This window comes from Dermacentor silvarum, chromosome 3, assembly GCF_013339745.2.
Source record: "Dermacentor silvarum isolate Dsil-2018 chromosome 3, BIME_Dsil_1.4, whole genome shotgun sequence".
NCBI lineage: Eukaryota > Metazoa > Arthropoda > Arachnida > Ixodida > Ixodidae > Dermacentor > Dermacentor silvarum.
The window spans coordinates 227,120,502-227,139,342 of record NC_051156.1 but is presented as its reverse complement, the minus strand read 5'-3'; the positions used below and the strand labels follow the sequence as shown (position 1 = coordinate 227,139,342).

The 18,841-nt window shown below is 44.7% G+C and overlaps 3 protein-coding genes and 1 long non-coding RNA gene across 5 annotated transcripts in view; 2 read left to right on the top strand and 2 right to left on the bottom strand.

Moving 5' to 3' along the window:
• LOC119446825 (activated Cdc42 kinase-like) overlaps positions 1–8,814 on the bottom strand; it is a 102,163-nt gene extending 93,349 nt beyond the window's left edge. Inside the window, exon 1 of the mRNA XM_037711386.2 lies at positions 8,630–8,814. The gene's annotated coding sequence lies outside the window, so the exon portion shown is untranslated. The remainder of the gene's footprint in view (positions 1–8,629) is intronic.
• Positions 1–18,841, top strand: part of LOC119446831 (septin-1) — a 610,438-nt gene that overhangs the window by 126,670 nt on the left and 464,927 nt on the right. The gene's annotated exons all lie outside the window — the stretch shown is intronic.
• LOC119446832 (protein-S-isoprenylcysteine O-methyltransferase) lies at positions 9,082–18,354 on the top strand. Of its 2 annotated transcripts, XR_007466177.1 has the most exons (5): positions 9,082–9,313; positions 12,028–12,289; positions 15,145–15,362; positions 15,981–16,138; positions 18,049–18,184. XR_007466177.1 is itself a non-coding variant. In XM_037711394.2 (4 exons), exons 1-4 carry the CDS (start codon positions 9,110–9,112, stop codon positions 18,229–18,231), a joined length of 867 nt encoding a protein of 288 aa, XP_037567322.1. In that variant the 5' UTR covers positions 9,082–9,109; the 3' UTR covers positions 18,232–18,354. The 2 variants fall into 2 exon arrangements, 1 of the variants encoding a protein (XP_037567322.1); XM_037711394.2 differs by lacking the exon at positions 15,981–16,138 and having other exon boundaries at positions 18,049–18,354.
• LOC125944170 (uncharacterized) lies at positions 12,283–14,841 on the bottom strand. The gene is made up of 3 exons (XR_007466181.1): positions 13,655–14,841; positions 12,887–12,931; positions 12,283–12,818 (listed from the first exon to the last, which is right to left on the bottom strand). It is a non-coding gene; the product is annotated as an uncharacterized LOC125944170 (long non-coding RNA).

The window sequence follows — 18,841 nt, the reverse complement described above, 5'->3', positions numbered from 1 at the left end:
GAATAGGAAAATGTCATGTTACAGGCTGTTTGCTTACATCCACGAATAATTATGAGTAGGAAACTGTGCAGACATTCTCAAGTTTGCCCGTGGCGATGCGCGCTGAGATATGCCGAGATTGTATTACCGTATTTAAGACTGTAATGTCGTCAAAACTCTTATGCGCAGCCATAAAAAGCAATGGCTATATCATCATCATCATCATCATCATCATCATCATCAGCCTATATTTATGTCCACTGCAGGACGAAGGCCTCTCCCTGCGATCTCCAATTACCCCTGTCTTGCGCTAGCGTATTCCAACTTGCGCCCGCGAATTTCCTAACTTCATCATCCCACCTGGTTTTCTGCCGTCCTCGACTGCGCTTCCCTTCTCTTGGTATCCATTCTGTAACCCTAATGGTCCACCGGTTATCCATCCCACGCATTACATGGCCTGCCCATCAGCAGCTCCATTTCTTCCGCTTAATGTCAACTAGAATATCGTCTGTGGCTATATATAGTGTTAACTTTGTAAGATTTGATCAGTAACTTTATTGTCGAACTGCTTATTCACCAAATATTACGCTTTAGCTATGCCTTCAGTGCCCGAGAAAAACTACAGGGGACACGCATGCTGTGTTAGTGAAGAATAAAGTGTGGTTTTTGGGAATCATTTCACTGTAATGTTGATTTCATCTTAACAATGAAATAATAGATGTCTGTTGGTACTAATGACACATGGATATGCTACTTCTCAAGGCTCACTAGTGTAATGTGTGCGGCTATAGAATGAAGTCTATAAATATAGATAGGATCCTCAACGTTAGATTGTGACGCGATGTAGTGGCGAATGTTCTCACTTATTACGCTTTATTTGTATTGTGTGCTAGCGCAGTAGAGTACTTGGCGCAACAAGCCTCGAACGGCAGATGTTGATTTTTTTTTTTTTTTTTTCGCCGAGATCAAGTTGGCCCCGCGAAATGTAGATGGCGTTGCTGTGCCTCCACAAGCCATTGTACTCCGATGTGGTCGCTTGTGCCCTCGTCAACCAGAAGGCACCACACTTCCCGTTTTGTGGAAGCGCGAAATGGCCACAACACAAACGTGCACCCCCTGTCGGCGACTTCCATCACGAAGGCCAGGCTTCTGAAGTGGTGGTCAGGGGGACAGTGAACAAGGCGCATGCGCATTGTTCATAGAACTGATGCAGCTTTTCTTTTTCTGTATCTTTTTTATCAGGGCACCAGGATGTGCCCACCCGATACAATGGGAAAGGCCACAATGATCATCGCCATCATCAAGCCGCCATTCAGGACGTATGAACTTATGGCTCACAGTCTTCATAAAAAGACCAGTTAATTCCGCAGAAATTTGCATAATCAATTTTGAGAAGGCTTCTCGCCGCCTCGTGCGGGTCCCGCCTGTTTTACGAACGTTTATTTCACCCCACACTTCTTATAGTCTTCGTGTCAGTCTTTACACAAGATGACATCGATTCCTGCAACGCTTCACCTCTATTCGTCGACAAAAGTGGTCAGAAGTTCGTGAAGGAGTTAAAAATTTCAAAAATGGCTGGGGCATTCTCGCACTTTCCGTAACTCGGTGTGTACCAATTAGCGCAACGGTTGAAGAGTGCACGTGCACTTTGCTGTGGAAGGTGAAAAGCCTTGTCACAAAAAAAAAAAAAAATCACCGCGTATCCACGAAGTGAATGATGAGTGGGCGACAGTAGCGCACCCAGTATCTCTGCCAGGGGGGGGGGGGGGGGGGGGGTTGACAGTATGCCAATACCATCTAAGCAGCACCAATTTCGATTTCTTCACGGGAAATTGTCAAAAAAATGCGCTTTTTGCGAGTGTGCAGACGGTTGCGCGTCTTACATCTTAGTTGCAGTACTCAAATGCGTAAGCAAAGAAAAGGGGTTAAACAAAAGGGGGGGGGGGGTTACGGCGGCCTCAGGGGGGGAGGGTTACGGCCCCAAACCCCCCCCCCCCCCCCCCCGTCGGTGCGCCACTGGTGGGCGAAGCACCGGGGGATAATTCGGTTAACTGTGAATCCCCCGACGCCGGTAAGCGGACCCAGAGGCGGCGAGAGCGCGGGAAGCGGCGGCAGAACGCCGGAAGCGTTTGCCGCCGTATGCGGACCCAAGCTTTGCGAGCCCTCAGCTCCGGGTCCGCATGCCGGCGTTGCCGTGCTGCTGCAGCTTTGCGAGCCCTCAGCTCCGGGTCCGCTTGCTGGCGTTGCGTGTTGCTGCAGCTTCCCGCGCCCTAGACTCCAGGTCCGCTTGTTGTCTGCGTCGCCGTGCTGCAGCAGCTTTGCGAGCCCTCGACTCCGCTTGCAGTTGAGCCGCCACTGCCGCCTTTTCATCCATAGCGGGCGCGCCGTTATCAGCAGCGACCGTTATCATGCATGGCTGAAGAGAGAAAGAGAGCGCGCGTCGGGAACGAATGCCCTTGTGCACCGCAGCGCCCCTAGCGGACTCCATGCAAACCAGAGCTACGGACGACGGGAGACGAGGGAGGGACAAGGCTCGGTCGGCCCTAAGGTGCTTCGCCCCTAAAACAAAACGAGCGACTGTGATGTGTACTTTCTTTTATAGGGCGGTCGGTTATGTCAATGAAATGTCGCAGTTGACGACTATAAATCAAGTAAGCAGTTTCGCCAAAGCACTAAGCGTAGCAGTTCACTGCCACTCACTCTTTTGCGCGAAATATCGTCAGCAATTGAGTTCGGAGGCAATCGCGAAAATACGACAAGAATTAAGGTGCACAAATTTAGCGGGGCATAGACGCCCCACCCAACGTTGAGCTTTCACCAAAACATTCACAGAACAATGGATGCCAAAGCGGCGATTGGGTTACTGAAGTTATGCCTACTCTGACGCACGAAACAAAGCCAACCGGAAAGCGAGCATTTCAACATTTAGAAACCTTACGCCTCCGGCAGGGTCGCGCGACGCCGATGTTTATCCTGTGGCGTGTTCTCTGCACACGGCATAGCGATAACAAAGTTAACCGTTTTTTTTTCTTTTCCTTTTTTCTGAAGAATGTGAAAGGAAACACCGCCAGAACGACGCGCCAAAACAAGATAATGCAAGGTCCGATTCACTTTCTTGCAGCACTTTTAGATCAAGCCTCTGCGTCAAAACTTCCAAGCGCTTTCGACGAATCACGGGCGATGACGCGTCAAGCAAGGCAAGGAGAAACCGAGGCGCATTAGAGGAAATAATCTGCACCCACTCATTGACAGCGAATACGTCCGAAGGACATCGAAAATACCACGGTAGTCTCATTAAAAATAAAATGAATCTCTGGGGCTTTTCACGATACGTGCATAAGTGTGGCTGAAGCGACGGGCCGTCACGGTGCCAGAAAACTCAAATCGGTCGCGATTGACAGGAGTGCCGAACTCGTCTGTCATCCGACTATAAGTGCGTTCGTTATACATATACACGTGAACAGCGCGTGAAAAAAAAATAATGTGTTGCTCGCATGTCGCAGCAGCCATACAGTGGTTAATGAGGACGCTCTGCGATACCTGGAGCATTAAGGACAACAGAGGAAAGGTAAGGGAATCCGCGGGAAAGAAGAGCAAACGATAGCTGAACATGGCCTAAATGCAGGGAACACGCGGAATTAAAAACCATATTACTTATTGGGGGCACACATTTGTTCCAGCGGTAACACGATGTGAAAGGGCCGGTGATAAACGCGCAAGAAATGTCCAAATAACTACAGCTTTCCATCGACACACGTGCCTCCCAGCGAGTCCGCAATGGGCCGACTGCTTCGCCCGGGCAGAGACGTTTCACGCGAGATCCGCGCCGAGTTTCGCGATGTCAACTGGGCGCCGTTCACGCGCGCATGTAGCACGTGTTGTGCCAACGCCACCGAGACACGTCCGAAATGCGTTCCGCTGACCAGTGATTTGGCAGACAAATAGTAGCAACCGCTTGTCGGGATCACGCCAATGCTGGATACACACGGCCTGCACACTTTCAGAGACTCAAACGCGATACTCACACCGCATGGCATTTACAGTGAGTACCCAAATGCAACCACCACGCATCACAGATGCTCTCGTCCTCATCGTATATACCACAATGCACAAGCTGCACGACCGAAGTCCAGCCACGTTATCGCACCGCAGGCCCGGCCTGTCGGCTGGCCACGAAGCCAAGATGCTAACCATTACACAATCACGGCTGCCAGCTAACCGCAGGAGCCCTTCACAGGCGCAAGGCCAGTCGGTTTGCATTTCTTTTCCTTATTTCCAATAAAGTTATTTCCTCTTCCTCACGGCTTTGCAAGGAAGCATAGGCTGAAGATTTTCAGTCGGACTTGTGTCGTCGTCCAACTCTATATGCGCTGTTTTCAGTACCGCGGAGTCTATATAGACCCTTTTCGCGGAGTAGTTTAGTGCTATAGAGCACGGCTCTCCAAACTTTTTGGCCCGAGCGTCCCAATGGCGACGAGGCGCGATGTTGGGTAAATGAATAAATATCAGCGAAAATAAATTCATAAACATAACTAACGTGTGGCACCTTGCGCAGACTAAAAACAGTGTATTCCAATTAATCCACAGGCTTTCTCCAAATAATTTTCCATATTATTAGTTGCGTCGTCCTTCTATAACAATGTGCAGAAAACGAGCCAAATAACTAATTTAAGATTAGGGAAAACACGGGGGATGGAAATTCAAGACGATGAGCAACACGAGAGCTGGAGCCAACGTTTCGACAAGTGGACTTGCCTTCTTCAAGGCGACATATGCTCTCCTCGGCACTGTATATATAGGTAGGGTTCTTCTAAAAGGGAGAGAAGGTAAGGTGGGTGGGTGAGGTAACGAGCGAGAGTGTGTTAGCGGCAAGAGTGTAGAATTGAAAAGACAGACAATGCACTACTGATAAGCGGTGGAGGAATTTGAGGCAGCATCGTGTGTTAGCCGGTTGACGTGTCATTGTAAGTTCCTCTTTTCGTGGAAGGGGCCTGGACGACGACGACGGGGGAGGGGGGGGGGGGGGGGGGGGCGGGCGGTATCGGCACCGCTGGAGGTCAGTCAACTATCGTGTCTTACATAGAGAATAAAAGTCGCCGCAAATGAATGGGGCTCGTGGGGAAAAAAATGGGGGGGGGGGGCGGAAATATAAATAAAAGAACGAAAGGAATGAGTGAAAGCTAAGGAAGGTTGGAGTATTATTGACAATCGAATAACGAAAAAAAAAAAATGTCGCAGTTTCGCCCGAAAGGCGAAGCATCAATTGCGATAGCAAATTAGTAGAGAGCTATTCGGAGTAGGGATAGTAGTTTTATCAGCTTCATAAACTTGGACACATTCGCTTACTAACTGAATTAACAAGCGTGGTGTCAGCGCGAACAAGCAAACATGAATGGATCACACTGAATGACCGCACACAACGACTGTCAAAGCGCTGGCAGCAAGAGCAGCCGCCGCAGCGGGCGAAGGTTCGTGCGGTCTATCGCTTCAACAGAAACTAGGTGGCGTATGCCACCGCCCGATTTAAAGGGTTCAGCCTCATCCATCCATCCATCCATCCATCCATCTGCACAGAATGGGGGAAGAGGTCAAGAAAATTGGCAAACAAGCACAGGGTGACTGAAAGTGTAAACAGACAACCAGCAGTCATCAGAAAGAAAGTGAGAGAAACGGAGACAGTGAATTGGATGCAAAGAATGGAAACAAAAAGGATCATGGAGATTTACAAGCATGATAAGAAATAAATTAGAATTTAGAATCTGTACGATAACACAAAGGGCAGGGCCTTGCTATTTGGGGCCCGAGCTGGTTGCCTAAAGACAAAAACATACCGGAGCAAACAAATATTCGGAACTAGATGAGGCATGTGTATGCTGCAGCAAAAATCCGGAGACCACTCAGCACATCCTAATTCAATGCGAATCGATTGAGAACGATTGAGAACCTGATCTCGATTCGAAAAGTGAAAAGCTTCCCCGAGTTATCGTCAATTGTTTCTTGCCCGACCCTTCCTGAGAGCGCGTGGCAAACCAACGCCACCTATAAGAAAGTCTAGGTGGCGTTGAGCGAAGCGGAGAAGCAGAAAAGAGGCGAAGCTTCGCAGAGGATAAGGGTAGGAGGAGGCGCGCTGGGTTGACAAGAGCACTGCACGGGCCTTATTTTTCGGCCCGAGCCCAGCCCGGGTCCGTGATACCAAGCCCGGGCCCAGCCCGAGACCGGGCGTACATGACCAAGCCCGGACCCGCCCCGGACCCGTGTTTAGTACTAAGCCCGGCCCGGACGTTCATTAATTACTAAGCTTATCCAGGGCCCGCGAGTACATGATCAGGCCCGGCCTGTAAGTAATATATATATATATATATATATATATATATATATATATATATATATATTACTTGCAGATTGTACCGTATGTGTCTGCCTCACCTTGTCGAGGTCTAGTAGCTGCAGTGTATAAGCAATAAAAGAAAACGAAATCTTTGTTTCTCCCATGGGAACATCAGTGCATGATCTGGCCCATAGCCTGTGCTGTTATTTTTCTGCTGGTGCGCATGCATTTACCTTTGCCGTACTATTTGGTCCAATGAGCTCATTTAGCATGCGAATATATATAAACAGGAGAATTCACGAGCGCACAGCATAAAACAAACGCACAAGTAGAAAGAGTCAAAGAGACATACCTTGCGTTAGCGCTAAAATTATATAATAGTGTCGAGAGTAGTAATATTGCAATCGCAAATGTAGTTAGTAACAGGGAAATGGTTTGAACAGGGATTTATTGTACAATTTATTTTTCCTGACCCAGAAACAATGTTCGTTTTTGTGGAAACTCATTTCTGTGCTAAGGTATACAAGAGCCAGCTCTTTGAATGTGTCACTTCAGCTTGACACAGAATGCCTTGAACCTTGCAATGCATAACGTTCGCGTGTGCTCGAAGGCCCGGCTTAGGCCCTTTTAATTAGAGAGCCCGAGTCCGGGCCCGTGGCTTCAAGCCCGAGTCCAGCCCGGGCCCGCGGCTTCATGCAGTGCTCTAGGCTGGACTTCATTCCAAAGCCTATTTCAAACAATTACCAGTTTAAGATGTAGCGTTTTTTGAATTGATATGTCTTGCACTGAAATAGACGCAACCTATTATAATGGCGATTAAGTATTTCATGGAAGGCTTACAATGAAAGACATATATATATCCATAGAATATTTTTCTACATAGTTACTAAGAGGACGTACGTACGTACGTACAAAAACGTCTGACAATGCAAGATTCTTGACGCAGGCCGGACACCGGCCGATACATTGGCAAATAAAGATGTTTTCGTACGAGTGTCCATATATATATATATATTAAATGTTTATTGTGTCGACGTTTCGCCGGAGAAATTGAAAAATAAGAAACAGTGGTTTTACTGGGAAAATACTTCCGAACGAAGAATCGGTTCCTGTTTTCTACCGTTGATCCGCATGCGGGGCAGGGGACGGGACCTTGGAGGAATGTGCCGCACGAACTTTGAAGTGGCGCGCGCATTGGTTCTAAATGGCAGAAACGTGCACTGCTTCTTAAACGGTGAATGCCGGCCACACCATGTGCGCATACTTCCAGACCTGCGGCGAAGAACAGTGAAATGCCGAGCACCGACACAATGGTGAAACTATACTCGGTTCCCCCGTCCAGGCGATGGTTTCACGTGAAACGACGTGAAGGAGCAGCACCTGCCCGCTACGCACCGGAAAGTGCGGTAAGACGACACGAAAGGCGAAATCACGGGACACAAGGGGCGGGCGCCCCCACCCTCCGATCGGATGGTGTTCGGCTCAAACAGCATAGCCGTGCACCGAGACGCGATGAGGCGTCGAGTGACGGCACAACACTGGTCGGCACACATGCCGCCCCGCATCTAGCAAACTGCTCGCGCGAAATCAAGAACCGCGTGACCACTTTTGGCGAGCTGGTTCGCACAAACTAGTTTGAAAGCACTGTTCATCTGCAACATGTCAGCGTTTTATGTTTTTTGCAGATACCTTTGTTGCTGTTATTATTCCAGAGAAATCGACGGCGTCGCAATGTAGTTAAGAAACTGCTATGAACATTTACGAAGAAAAACTTGCTATAGTTGACGGAAGTTTCTGCGGCGAGAGAACATCGCTATACTGCGTCAAACGTAGTACAACTGACGGTAATGAACGGTCAAAAATGCGGAGGAGGGCGAAGATATGCGTTTTTCGACGCATCCAGCGGTAATGTGGTGCGAGAACAGTGCACTGCGACCCGTTTGTTTACTCGGCCAGAGAAGAAATATTTCGACAAGAGCAAGTACCTATCAAACAGACGCCCGCAATCAGTTCTTGTTTAGAAGCCAAACTGGTCACACAGCTCGCGGATGTGTCTCATATGCTCCGCGAACTCGTAGAACTGCCTTCAGCATCGCAAAGGCGCATGCCACTGCAAGCGCGAATGATTAACAAAGCAGAAAGAAACGAAAAAAAAAATCGCAGAGTTGAATATTGCTCTAATTAGGATGCGACAGTGTCGAACTACAACTAAACCGCGGCCGTCGCGGCGAAGGTGTTATGTCTCTGGGACCAAGACACACAAGCGCGAGCGGACAGCAAAAAGAAAGGCAGACAGACTACAGAAAGTTTGGTAGAACTTACTTTGGAAGTGTCACGCCAGGCTAATATCCATGTAGGAAAACCAGGAAGGGCGCAGCAACGTGCAAAGTGTCGCCAAGGGGTCTCCTAACTGTGAGTCATGCCGCTAAGCACTCTTTGTATGTGTACGCACAACATCCACAGCGCTAAAAAAAACATAAGCGCAAGTACCCGCCACCAAGCACAAGCTCCATGCCAAATGTAGGAAGTTGCGTCAGTTGATTTCCGCTTATGACGTACCCTCAGTGTGGCCAAACCATGGGCCAAACCTTCTTTTTCATAAACGCTAAGGCAGTTTCGCTTTCGTTTTTCTTTTTATGCATAAAGTTATTACATCTCATTCGTGCTTACACACTTGTACATTGCGCCTTTTGTTTTATTTACACCACATAAGTAGGTTTTCTAAAAGTAAGTTTCTGCTCACGAACCAACGTACAGGAGCATCTGGCAGGAGGCGCGGGCGGCGGCCGCAACGCATCAATCATGGCGCTCAGCACGAATGGGAGGATCAGCCTTTACTGTTTCTGTTTAGCGGCTAGCGTTGTGCTCATCTCCCTGATTGGTGCCTTAGGTCAGCTGCTTCACTATGTTGTCGAAGATTACTGGCTCTTGCTCTCAACGGTGTACTCCACATGTATTCACGGTGTCCTGTACATATTTTACAAACCCCGTGGAAATGCGTACAAGGTAGGCTCGCTTGCACACTCATTTCCCGATCAATATTCTTTCACTCGGTTGCGGCTGAGAGAAACTGGTCAGCACCAATATCGATGAGGTTTTTTACTGCCTGCTAGGTCTGTCATGTGCCGGTGTTGCTTTCTCCGACAGCACCCGCCGCTGCGGGTTCGATTAGTGGCAGCCGCATTTCGGAGGGAGCGGAATGCAAAAGCACTCATATGCCATGCTTTCAGTGCACGTGCCCAGGTGGCAAAAGTTGATGTGGAGCCCCCTGTACCATTCGTGTACCGCCCGTGTACCGTTCATTGGGTGCACGTTAAAGAACCCCAGGTGGTCAGAATTAATCCGGAGTCCCCCGCTACGGCGTGCCTCGTCATAATCATTGTTTTTGGCACGTAAAACCCCAAAATTCCATTTTAATGAAAGTTTGTATAGCAGGATGGTAATCACGCTTTCTTTAAAATGACCATGTAGGAATTGCTTTCAACATAAAGTTGAATCTGCAGTAACTCGCAAATGTCCTTAAGTATTGCTGTTGCTTGCAACGATACCGAAAAGTTCTATTATCTTTGATTGATTCATGCCCTTGTCCCTCGTCCTTGCAAATATATTTGATAACTCGTTGCATTAGCTCAATGATTTATTAGGTGCTGGCAGACTTGCACACATTACATTGAAAAATGTAATCGATTGCATTGACGAAGTACTGCCCACGAAAGTAATTCAGCAATTACTAAAACGTAGTCACGTTGTTTTATGTTAATTTCCTTCAAGCCATTATTAATACTGCACAAATATGGTAAACAGAATGAGCTGTCCAGGGTTTTTCAGTGCATCCTCTGCACCCCTTCACACATCGTTTTTCACTGAGAATTACTTTTCACAACTTTCGTCAGTCATCTTGTTTTCTTGTGAATACATCAGGCAGTGACACATAAAACTAGCTCTATGTGCACACTAGAGGGAAGGGCAGTGTTGTAACGTACATACACCTTGCATGCAGTATTGAGTTTACTCAATGCCACAATGATTGCATCTGAAGTGCAGTGCACCATGGTTGCTGGGGTGTAGAGAAGGCACTTTTAGTAGGGCCAATGAAAAAGTAAGAAAAATTATCAGTATGTATAAACGTCCAAAATGGCCATTGGCCATTTCCGAAAAGGGTCCTGAAGGACAGCCACCTGTTCGTCAAGGTAAGCCAATGTGTCAGTTCAATTTGTTGGCCATTAAGATAAGTAAACAACCACTGAGCGCCCAGGTTTGCCTGTCTAAACATGTGCATCCATAAGGCCTTACCGCGGCTGTTCTACTGTAGGTCCCGACAAATCGAAATGCTCAAAGCTGCATCGCCTGTTGCAGCTTGTCTTGTTTGTACAGCAACTGGTTGCTGGAAAAAGTAATTGAATTACAGTGAGTGTTACTGAGCCTGTTGGTCTGTTTTTATTAATATTTTGGATGCAAAAACACGATTTCTTTTACCACACGAGTTCCCCTTATGTAATGCCTTCTTAACAATGTAGGTATTCTGTAAATAAGTAAATAATAAAAAGTAACCGAACAATTACAATACTGCCAAAAAATATTATTGAATAGAATGAGATGTAATTCGTTACGTACAAGTATGGCTGCTGGGCAGTGTTGGTGACTTTTTTTTTTTTTTTGACCAAGTTGTGTGTTCATGGCCCCAAACTCTAATTTCAGCAAAAGTTGCTAAATGTTAATAATGATGACTTGCTCAATAATTTCTCTTGCTATTGTGTAATTGTTCCTAGACATCTTCCTGAATATTTTTGAAGCTAAAGCTTTAACCCTTTCAGATGCCACTTTATCCTGTTGATTTTTGAAAACTTGCTTTCACCACATTTCTTGCATCTGAATCTTCAGAATCGTAGAAAGTGTACAGCTGCAGAAAAGATTAAGAATTTTCAATTGTTTAGTGTGTTTTGTCAAGTTTACTGAATGTGACTCCATGCGAAAGCTCACTACAGGAACATCAAATATGAGAACATTAACTATTTCGTGTTTTGAAAAGCTTGAAAATCACTTATCCTGCCTCTTGAAAATTATGCTTGGTGCATGATATTGTGAAAAACAATGAAACAAGTGAACCTGCTACATACAACATACTGACACAGAACAAAAAGAACCGTCCACCTTCCCACTCATTTTGCTAAAACATTCTGCACATGTTATTCAATATTGCAGCACAGATCCAATCATAAGTGTATCAAGATGTATGTAACACATTTTAAATATCATTACTTTCATCAGTGCTTTTTCTGTAGATGCACTATCTTGCCATACACAATTGTGTACACAGCGTCTGAAAGGGTTAAGTTGCCTCCCGTGGTGGTGAATCAACTGTTGGAATGTCAAAAGAGAAACGAGCCCCCCAGATTTTCCAAAATGGCATATCTCAAAATTGTGCTTTCTCTAGAAAACCAGCTTTGATGCACCAATATGGCCCACTAATATTAAGCTATTCGGTATGTCTTTAGAAGTAGCGGCAAATGGAGGCACATATATTCCATTTGAGATACAATGGAAGCGATGAGGAATTCTACCAGGGGAATTTATTGGCTGTTTATTTAACTAAGAAAGTTACTGAAAAGGTCACTAAGACTCTAAAAAGCTTGATATATTAGGATGACCAAAAGATTTGCTAAAGTTAGCGGCTTTCTCGGTAATTTACTCTGGTGCTGGGCTGTTCTCTTTTCTTGAAGGTTGTTTGGAGAGCTGCATTGCTTGGCACAGGGACGGGGCTTGGAATCCTCACAAGTGTCCATGGATCTGACTCGTGGCGGGTATTTGGCTGGTACCTGGCACTGCTTAGCGGCTTCCACTTCTCTGAGTACTTTGTAACAGCAGTCACAAATCCCAAATCACTGACTCTTGACTCATTCCTGCTCAACCATAGTCGGGAATATGGTGTAGCAGCAGCATGCAGCTGGTTGGAATTTCTCGTTGAGAGATGCATTGCTCCTGGTAAGTCCATGCAAACTTTGTCGAACACATTGACACTAATGCCCTAGCCACCATAAGTAGCCTCACCACACAGGAAGCAAGCACACTATCAGTTCTAATAATAATAATCGAGATTCTTGCAAAGAATAATTTATTGAGCTTACAAACTAATGACTAGGCTTGTCAAAGTAGTTCCTTTGGCTACCTATGCCCAGCTGTTTCTGAGACTATGGCAGAGAAAGCTTCATCCAGCATGCTCTTCAGCACATTAGTCACAGCTGGCTGGATTGCTGCCACATTTTCACGATATTCCCCTGTTGACAACAATTTCACATGGGGAAACAGTTTGATCAAGTACAGTAGACACTCGTTAACGTCTGCATGTATTCTAAGCCTAGAGACTACAGCGAGCGCTATAGAAGTGTAGAAAGTTGGGCTTGTTGGTTATTCATGACTGTGGGTACAGTGCGAAGTAGATGAGATGGATAGAAGCAGTGCTGTTTGTGTCTACATCCCTTTGTCTTGTCTGCTTTTGGCTGTGCCCACTGTGCTGAAATAGAAAATGCAAACTGCTTAGCCCTTTTACGCACCAATCAAATCCATTGATTGAAAACTTACTTTCACCACATTTCTTGCCTCTTCAGAATCATTAAAAGCATACAGCTGCAGAATAGATTAAGAGTTTTCAATTTATTAGTGAGTTTTGGTCAAGCTTACAGAATGGTGGACTTTATGTGAAAACTCACTACAGAAACATCAAATATAACATAAACTATTTCATGTCCAGAAAGCTTGAAAAGCACCTGTCTAGCCACTAGAAAATAATGCCTGGTTCAAAACATTGTGAAAAACAATGACACCAGTGAACCTGCTGCACACAACATTCTGACACAGAGCAGAAACACCCAGCCTTCCTACTCGCTGTACTAAAACATTTTGCACTTTTTATTCAAACTGGCAACACTATTTCTAATCAGAAGTGTTTCAAAATGTACGCAACACATTTTAAATATCATTACTTTCACTAGTGCTTTTGCTGTTGATGCACCATCTTAGTGTACACAATTGTGTGCACAGTGCATTAAAGGGTTAATAAAAATGCAACAGGACATGTTACAGGAACAGAATTGATTCATCCTGTACACACGTAACAACACAAACTATTACAGAACAATTACACTAAAACGGCTACAAGTCCATTACTAGACAGACTAAAACCTAAATTATTGAACTAAACTAGAAAATACTATTGCAAGACCATCACAGAAAATACTTCAAACAGCTATGTGATATATTGACATTTCTTTATTACTTAATTTCATGAAGTATGGAATTCCAGTGTGTTATGCCAGCAAATAAAGTAAATTTTCGGTAATTATGGCGTACCTTTTGGAGAACATTTTGTAGCTGAGAGAATCTGGTAACGGTGTTGTGGAGGGAGCTAAAGGTAAAACTATGTAATATGTGCATCATGGTGAATTATTTTATAGATGACAACCAACATTTTTAGAATAAACAGCTGGCAATGAGGAAGAAATTTCTTTTATTTCAATACCCTAAAGGTCCTAGTGGGCATTACATAGGGGGGGATTTCAGGTGAGTACATAAATATAATGTATAAACAATATGAATTGAAGACAACAATACTTACAACAAAACAAGAAAAAAAGAAACAGGAAGTTAATTTGAACCAAGGTGTCCAGAATAGTATAGATTAAAAAAATAATCTACGAAATACATCGATAACGAGTACAGAGCGATTTGTTACATGGCCATTAAACCACTGATCATCAATACATTGGAAAGAACACTGCATACATATAGCGTACAAATACCGTATATCAAACAAAGACAGGCAGATACAGGTTAGGAATGTTTTCCATTTTGTAAATAGCCCAGTAGCGCTGAGTGAAACATTGAAGCATCTGATATCTTGGCGATGTTGGGCGGCAGGGAGTTCCATTTGTTAATGCATAATACTAAAGGCGAATTTTGGTACTTCTTCGTCCGGGCGAAAATGGGCGATACTTTGTGCGCATGATCGAGACAGGTTGAAGTATGAGGGGCTGGAAAAATGTCCGATTGGGCGAACGTTGCGTTGCTGTGGTAAAGTGAGTAAAAAAACGATAGTCGAGCATATCGCCTGCGCATGACAAGCGTAGCTAGATTAAGTTCAGCTTTTAGTGATGAAACGCTTATGAAACGTGAATAGGATGACGTAACCACGCAGCTTTGTTCTGTACCATTTCGAGCATGTTAGTAAGACCTGTCAGGTGAGGATGCCATATGATAGAAGCATATTCTAGAAGCAAATCACGGATGCATGCAGTGAGTTGTAGCAAGGGAATGAAACGCACTAAATGTGATGAGTTACTTGGTTTTGGAGAGGAAACAATTGTGAAAAATACGTATTGCCCCACACCGAAACACAGTAAGCAAATCGACTAGGAATGGGGTATGGATAATATTGAACTATTTGATCAGAGCTTAAAGGATAAAAATATAAAAGCTCAAAATTTGGTTCAGGAACATGAATGAAAAGATTTGCTATTTCATCAAATCATGTAATTATTCTATGAAATGCCAAAAATGTTGAGCTAAAATTGTGTCTCTTTCCTCAGACACACAATCCTATGGCTATCTATATTTTCTTTTTTTCATTATAAAGAGAGCCTGTAAATGTTCAGTTCCAATAATTTAGCTAGTAGAGAACAGCTGGAAGGTCATCCTCAGAAGCTGTAACTCTTCTGTAGTTGCCATTTAATCTTGTTAAACATTAAACCATTGCATTATGGTGAGGTGAAATTTGTTTCTTGGTTTTAGTTCTTTGTTCCTAATTTGTTACATGTGTTCCCATTTTCATCGCTTCGTTCTAGGCATGAAGCAAATGTGGTGGGTCAGCTACATGGGCCTCACAATGTGCGTGGTCGGTGAAGGATTGCGTAAAGCAGCCATGCTGACTGCGGGCACCAACTTCAACCACATCATACAGAACCACCGAGAGCAAGGGCATGTGCTAGTCACCCATGGCGTGTATGCCCTCTGTCGGCACCCATCCTATGTCGGCTGGTTCCTGTGGTCCATTGGCACTCAGGTTCTCTCCTTTTCTTGCAACGTGTCTTTGTTTTTGCTAACACATTGAAACTGAGCCTGTTTCAATACAAGGTGTGATTTTGAGATGTGTGTTGCCTGGTGCGCATGCAAGATATGAAACGGGAGCCACATTGGTGATTGATTGCTTTACTTTCACATGCATTAATTGGCTGAATCAATTGAGGGAAACATGGCAAAATAAATTTTTTAATGCACACGTGCCTGACTAGCACTGTTTTCATATTGGAGAGAGAGAGAGATTTAATGGATCTTGGAGAGCATATTGTGTTGTGCATTCACAGAATGGAAAGCAGTAATGCCATCACGTACAGTAGAACCTTTTTTGATATGTTCCTGTTTGTTACGTTTTTCCTGCTCTGATGCTCAGAAGCACCGGTTCCATTTAGTTTCCATAGGGTCATGTGTATTAGTTTCCCATTTGTTACATTTCTCTGCATGGTTGTTACGTCCAAAAGCTGCTATGGTCCACCATTGACACAGCATCGTCCGTCAATGGCACCTACATTGAACACTGCATGTTGTTACTGAAAACAATCACTTCAGAGAACCAACTGTGCAGTGTAGAAGTATCGCTATTATCATGTTCAAATTGTCACAGTTTGAAGATCTCAGCATGGCTCACAAAGTCTAGAGCTGAGAGGAGATGGACACCCCACACCGAAATTCATGGACACTGTGTCGGGAACTTCAATACCTTGTGTGGTTACTTCGATATGCAATGCTGCGCAAAAACTGAAAAAGGGATACTGTCTTAAAGTAAGTTTTGTGCAACTTAAGTCATAGCTTTATTTTATCACTTTTTTTTTTAAGTTAACCTGCTTTTACTGTTTGCTGTGCTGTCTGTGCAAGTTTGTTTCCATAATATTAGCTATATTTTACCTTTTAGTGCTTGTTTGATAGAACATCAGATCATAACGACACTCCATGTGCCCTCCGCCCTTGCTTGTTAATTTGTATGTACTATGCTTAAATATGGCATTATTTGCCCATATAGTTGATGGTTAGCACAGGTTCAGTAGTGTTGCTTTCCTTTTCCCACCCTCTTCGTTGTTAGCATTGCATTTAAGAGCAACATAGGGACGACAGTGGAATGATTTTGGTACGAGTTTCACTTCATCTCCATGGTTACAGGCACAGGGCATGCCTATAATCATTGGCAACCTAGGAATGCTGTGACAAGCACACCATTGGCCAACTGAGAGAATCTGTATAGATGAGCCAGCCAATTACGTTAGCTCATTTTCGTGACATTACGGCGAAGGCAAACTTCTTTCATAGTTGGTGTCTCCCAGGAACTGTTATGTCTAGGAGCTTAGAGGCAGAGTGCAAGTGCAGGGCCGGTATTTTGTAGTGATGCCTTTTCAATGCTAATGCCTTTTCACGCTTTTTCCACTTGGTCAGTGGTCAGAGCGACGGTCCGCTCACGTTATCAACGGGATCAGCCAGCCGTGAGCAGTGGATTATAAGACTAGTATAGAATAAAGCATAATGCATCACTACAAAATACCCCCAGTGCAGTTTTGCAGGCAGAGCTTGTACTCAATTATTATGTTGTCATCAAGTACATTGACAGATTCCCCATTGTCTTTTTTTTTTTTCTTTTGTTCAAGTCAGCAAAGTTGTAAAAAGATTCAGGTAAAACCCTTGAGGCATTAAGAACACCAGTAAGAGTGAAATGTATTAAGAATGCTGGTTAAATTAAGCATTGAATTTCATTCCACAGGCAACTTTGCCACCAATGAAGTGTGTTGAAACCCAAGTGCAGTGGTGCGGAGTGTTAGCATCATGGTTTCTGCCAGCACAATGATGTTTGTCTTCATTACGCAAACAGTACCGAATACAAAACAACACCGACCGTGGTGGCTATGGCGTTCTGTTGCTGAGCATGAGGTCACAAGTTTGATCCCTGGCCATGGAAGGCTACATTCTTGTACGGGTGGAATGCAATAGTGCTTAGATTTAGGTGCACATTAAAGAACCCCGGGTGACTGAAATTAATCCGGAGCCCCCTGCTACAGTGTCTTTCACACCCCATGCTTTGCTTTTGGCACATTAAACCCCATCATTTAATTTTTAACGCGATTAGAATTCTTCGGTCGCTTCACTCACATTGCAGTGTGAATGTATGTATGCCAACTTCTAGAAGTTTACGGAATTTTGTTTAAACGTACATAAATTTTTACGATGTTGGGTGAAATTGAACCCACATCACACAAGTTCCTCAAGTAAAACAGCACGATACTTTGGTGAGCTGCACCACGCATTTCTGTAGCCACACGTGGATTTTGCAGCGGCACCACGTGTGTGCAGCGCCTCGTGTGTTCATAGGCAAGTGCGAGAAAGGAGCCTGGCTGCTTTCATGCCTTATATATGATATGTCTCGGTGGTGGCAATACAGCCTGTTGCTACATTGCTTCATTGCTGATCATGTTGCTGTCGAAAGTCACTATGAGATTTTTTTTTTTTTTTTGGAGACCCTACAAAATGAGAAGGGCAGTACAGGCACTGAGGTATCAATGGCGTGCTATTTCTACCTTGTTTTCTCCTGTCTTCTGCATTGTTTGTATAATGTTGACCTGGCAACACTGCACACTTGTGAGGCCTATTAATGTTTGATGTTTGACTGAATGCTACTGGCTGTTGAACTGCTACTTTCATGTTTTTAGGTTGTCCTGGTCAACCCAGTCTGCACTGTGGCCTATACTCTTGCATCATGGAAGTTCTTTAGGACGAGGGTTGAGGAAGAAGAGATCACGCTGCTGACCTTCTTTGGTGAAGATTATGTGCAATACCAGAAGCGGACTTGCACAGGCCTACCCTTCATCCATGGGTTTCGTGCTGAAGTGTGAAGCCAGGGGACATTTGTGATGGTGCCTGTCAGTGGTGTGAACATAGTGCCACGTGTGGGTGACAGTGTTCTCTTTTTTGGGGGAGAAAACGACTTCTCTATTGAAGCCTATTTCTGCGTGAGATTCCCATTACTGGTTATATTGGTCAGTGCACATTATCCATTCTCAGTTTTCTTCTATTTATTTTTTTTTTTCAAATTTTTTTTACAAGACATTCGTGTTCAGTAGTTTTAGTTTTCTGCACTACAGCACTGCTATATCACTGAAAAATGAACTCCCAGAATCTGAGCTGATACATAGTACTAACCTTGGAGTGATGCAGTAGAAACGTGACTGTATGGTGTATGGTTGTGGTCAGGGCTTAGTCTCCCTTCAGTGGAGGGGAGGGGGGGCTTATAGGGCGGCGACCAAGGGACGTATTCTCCAATGATCACTTTCGGCGATACTATCACCGTTGTTAGCAGCATCCTCAGTTCCTTTGAGTTGAGCGGCAAGCAGTGACAGAATCTTATCATAGCACTGAAAACTTGCCGTGCTGACGTAGGACTGTCTTGCAAGCAACGACCACTGTAGCGGTTGCTTTTGTAGCCCATTGCTCTTTCCCTGTCAC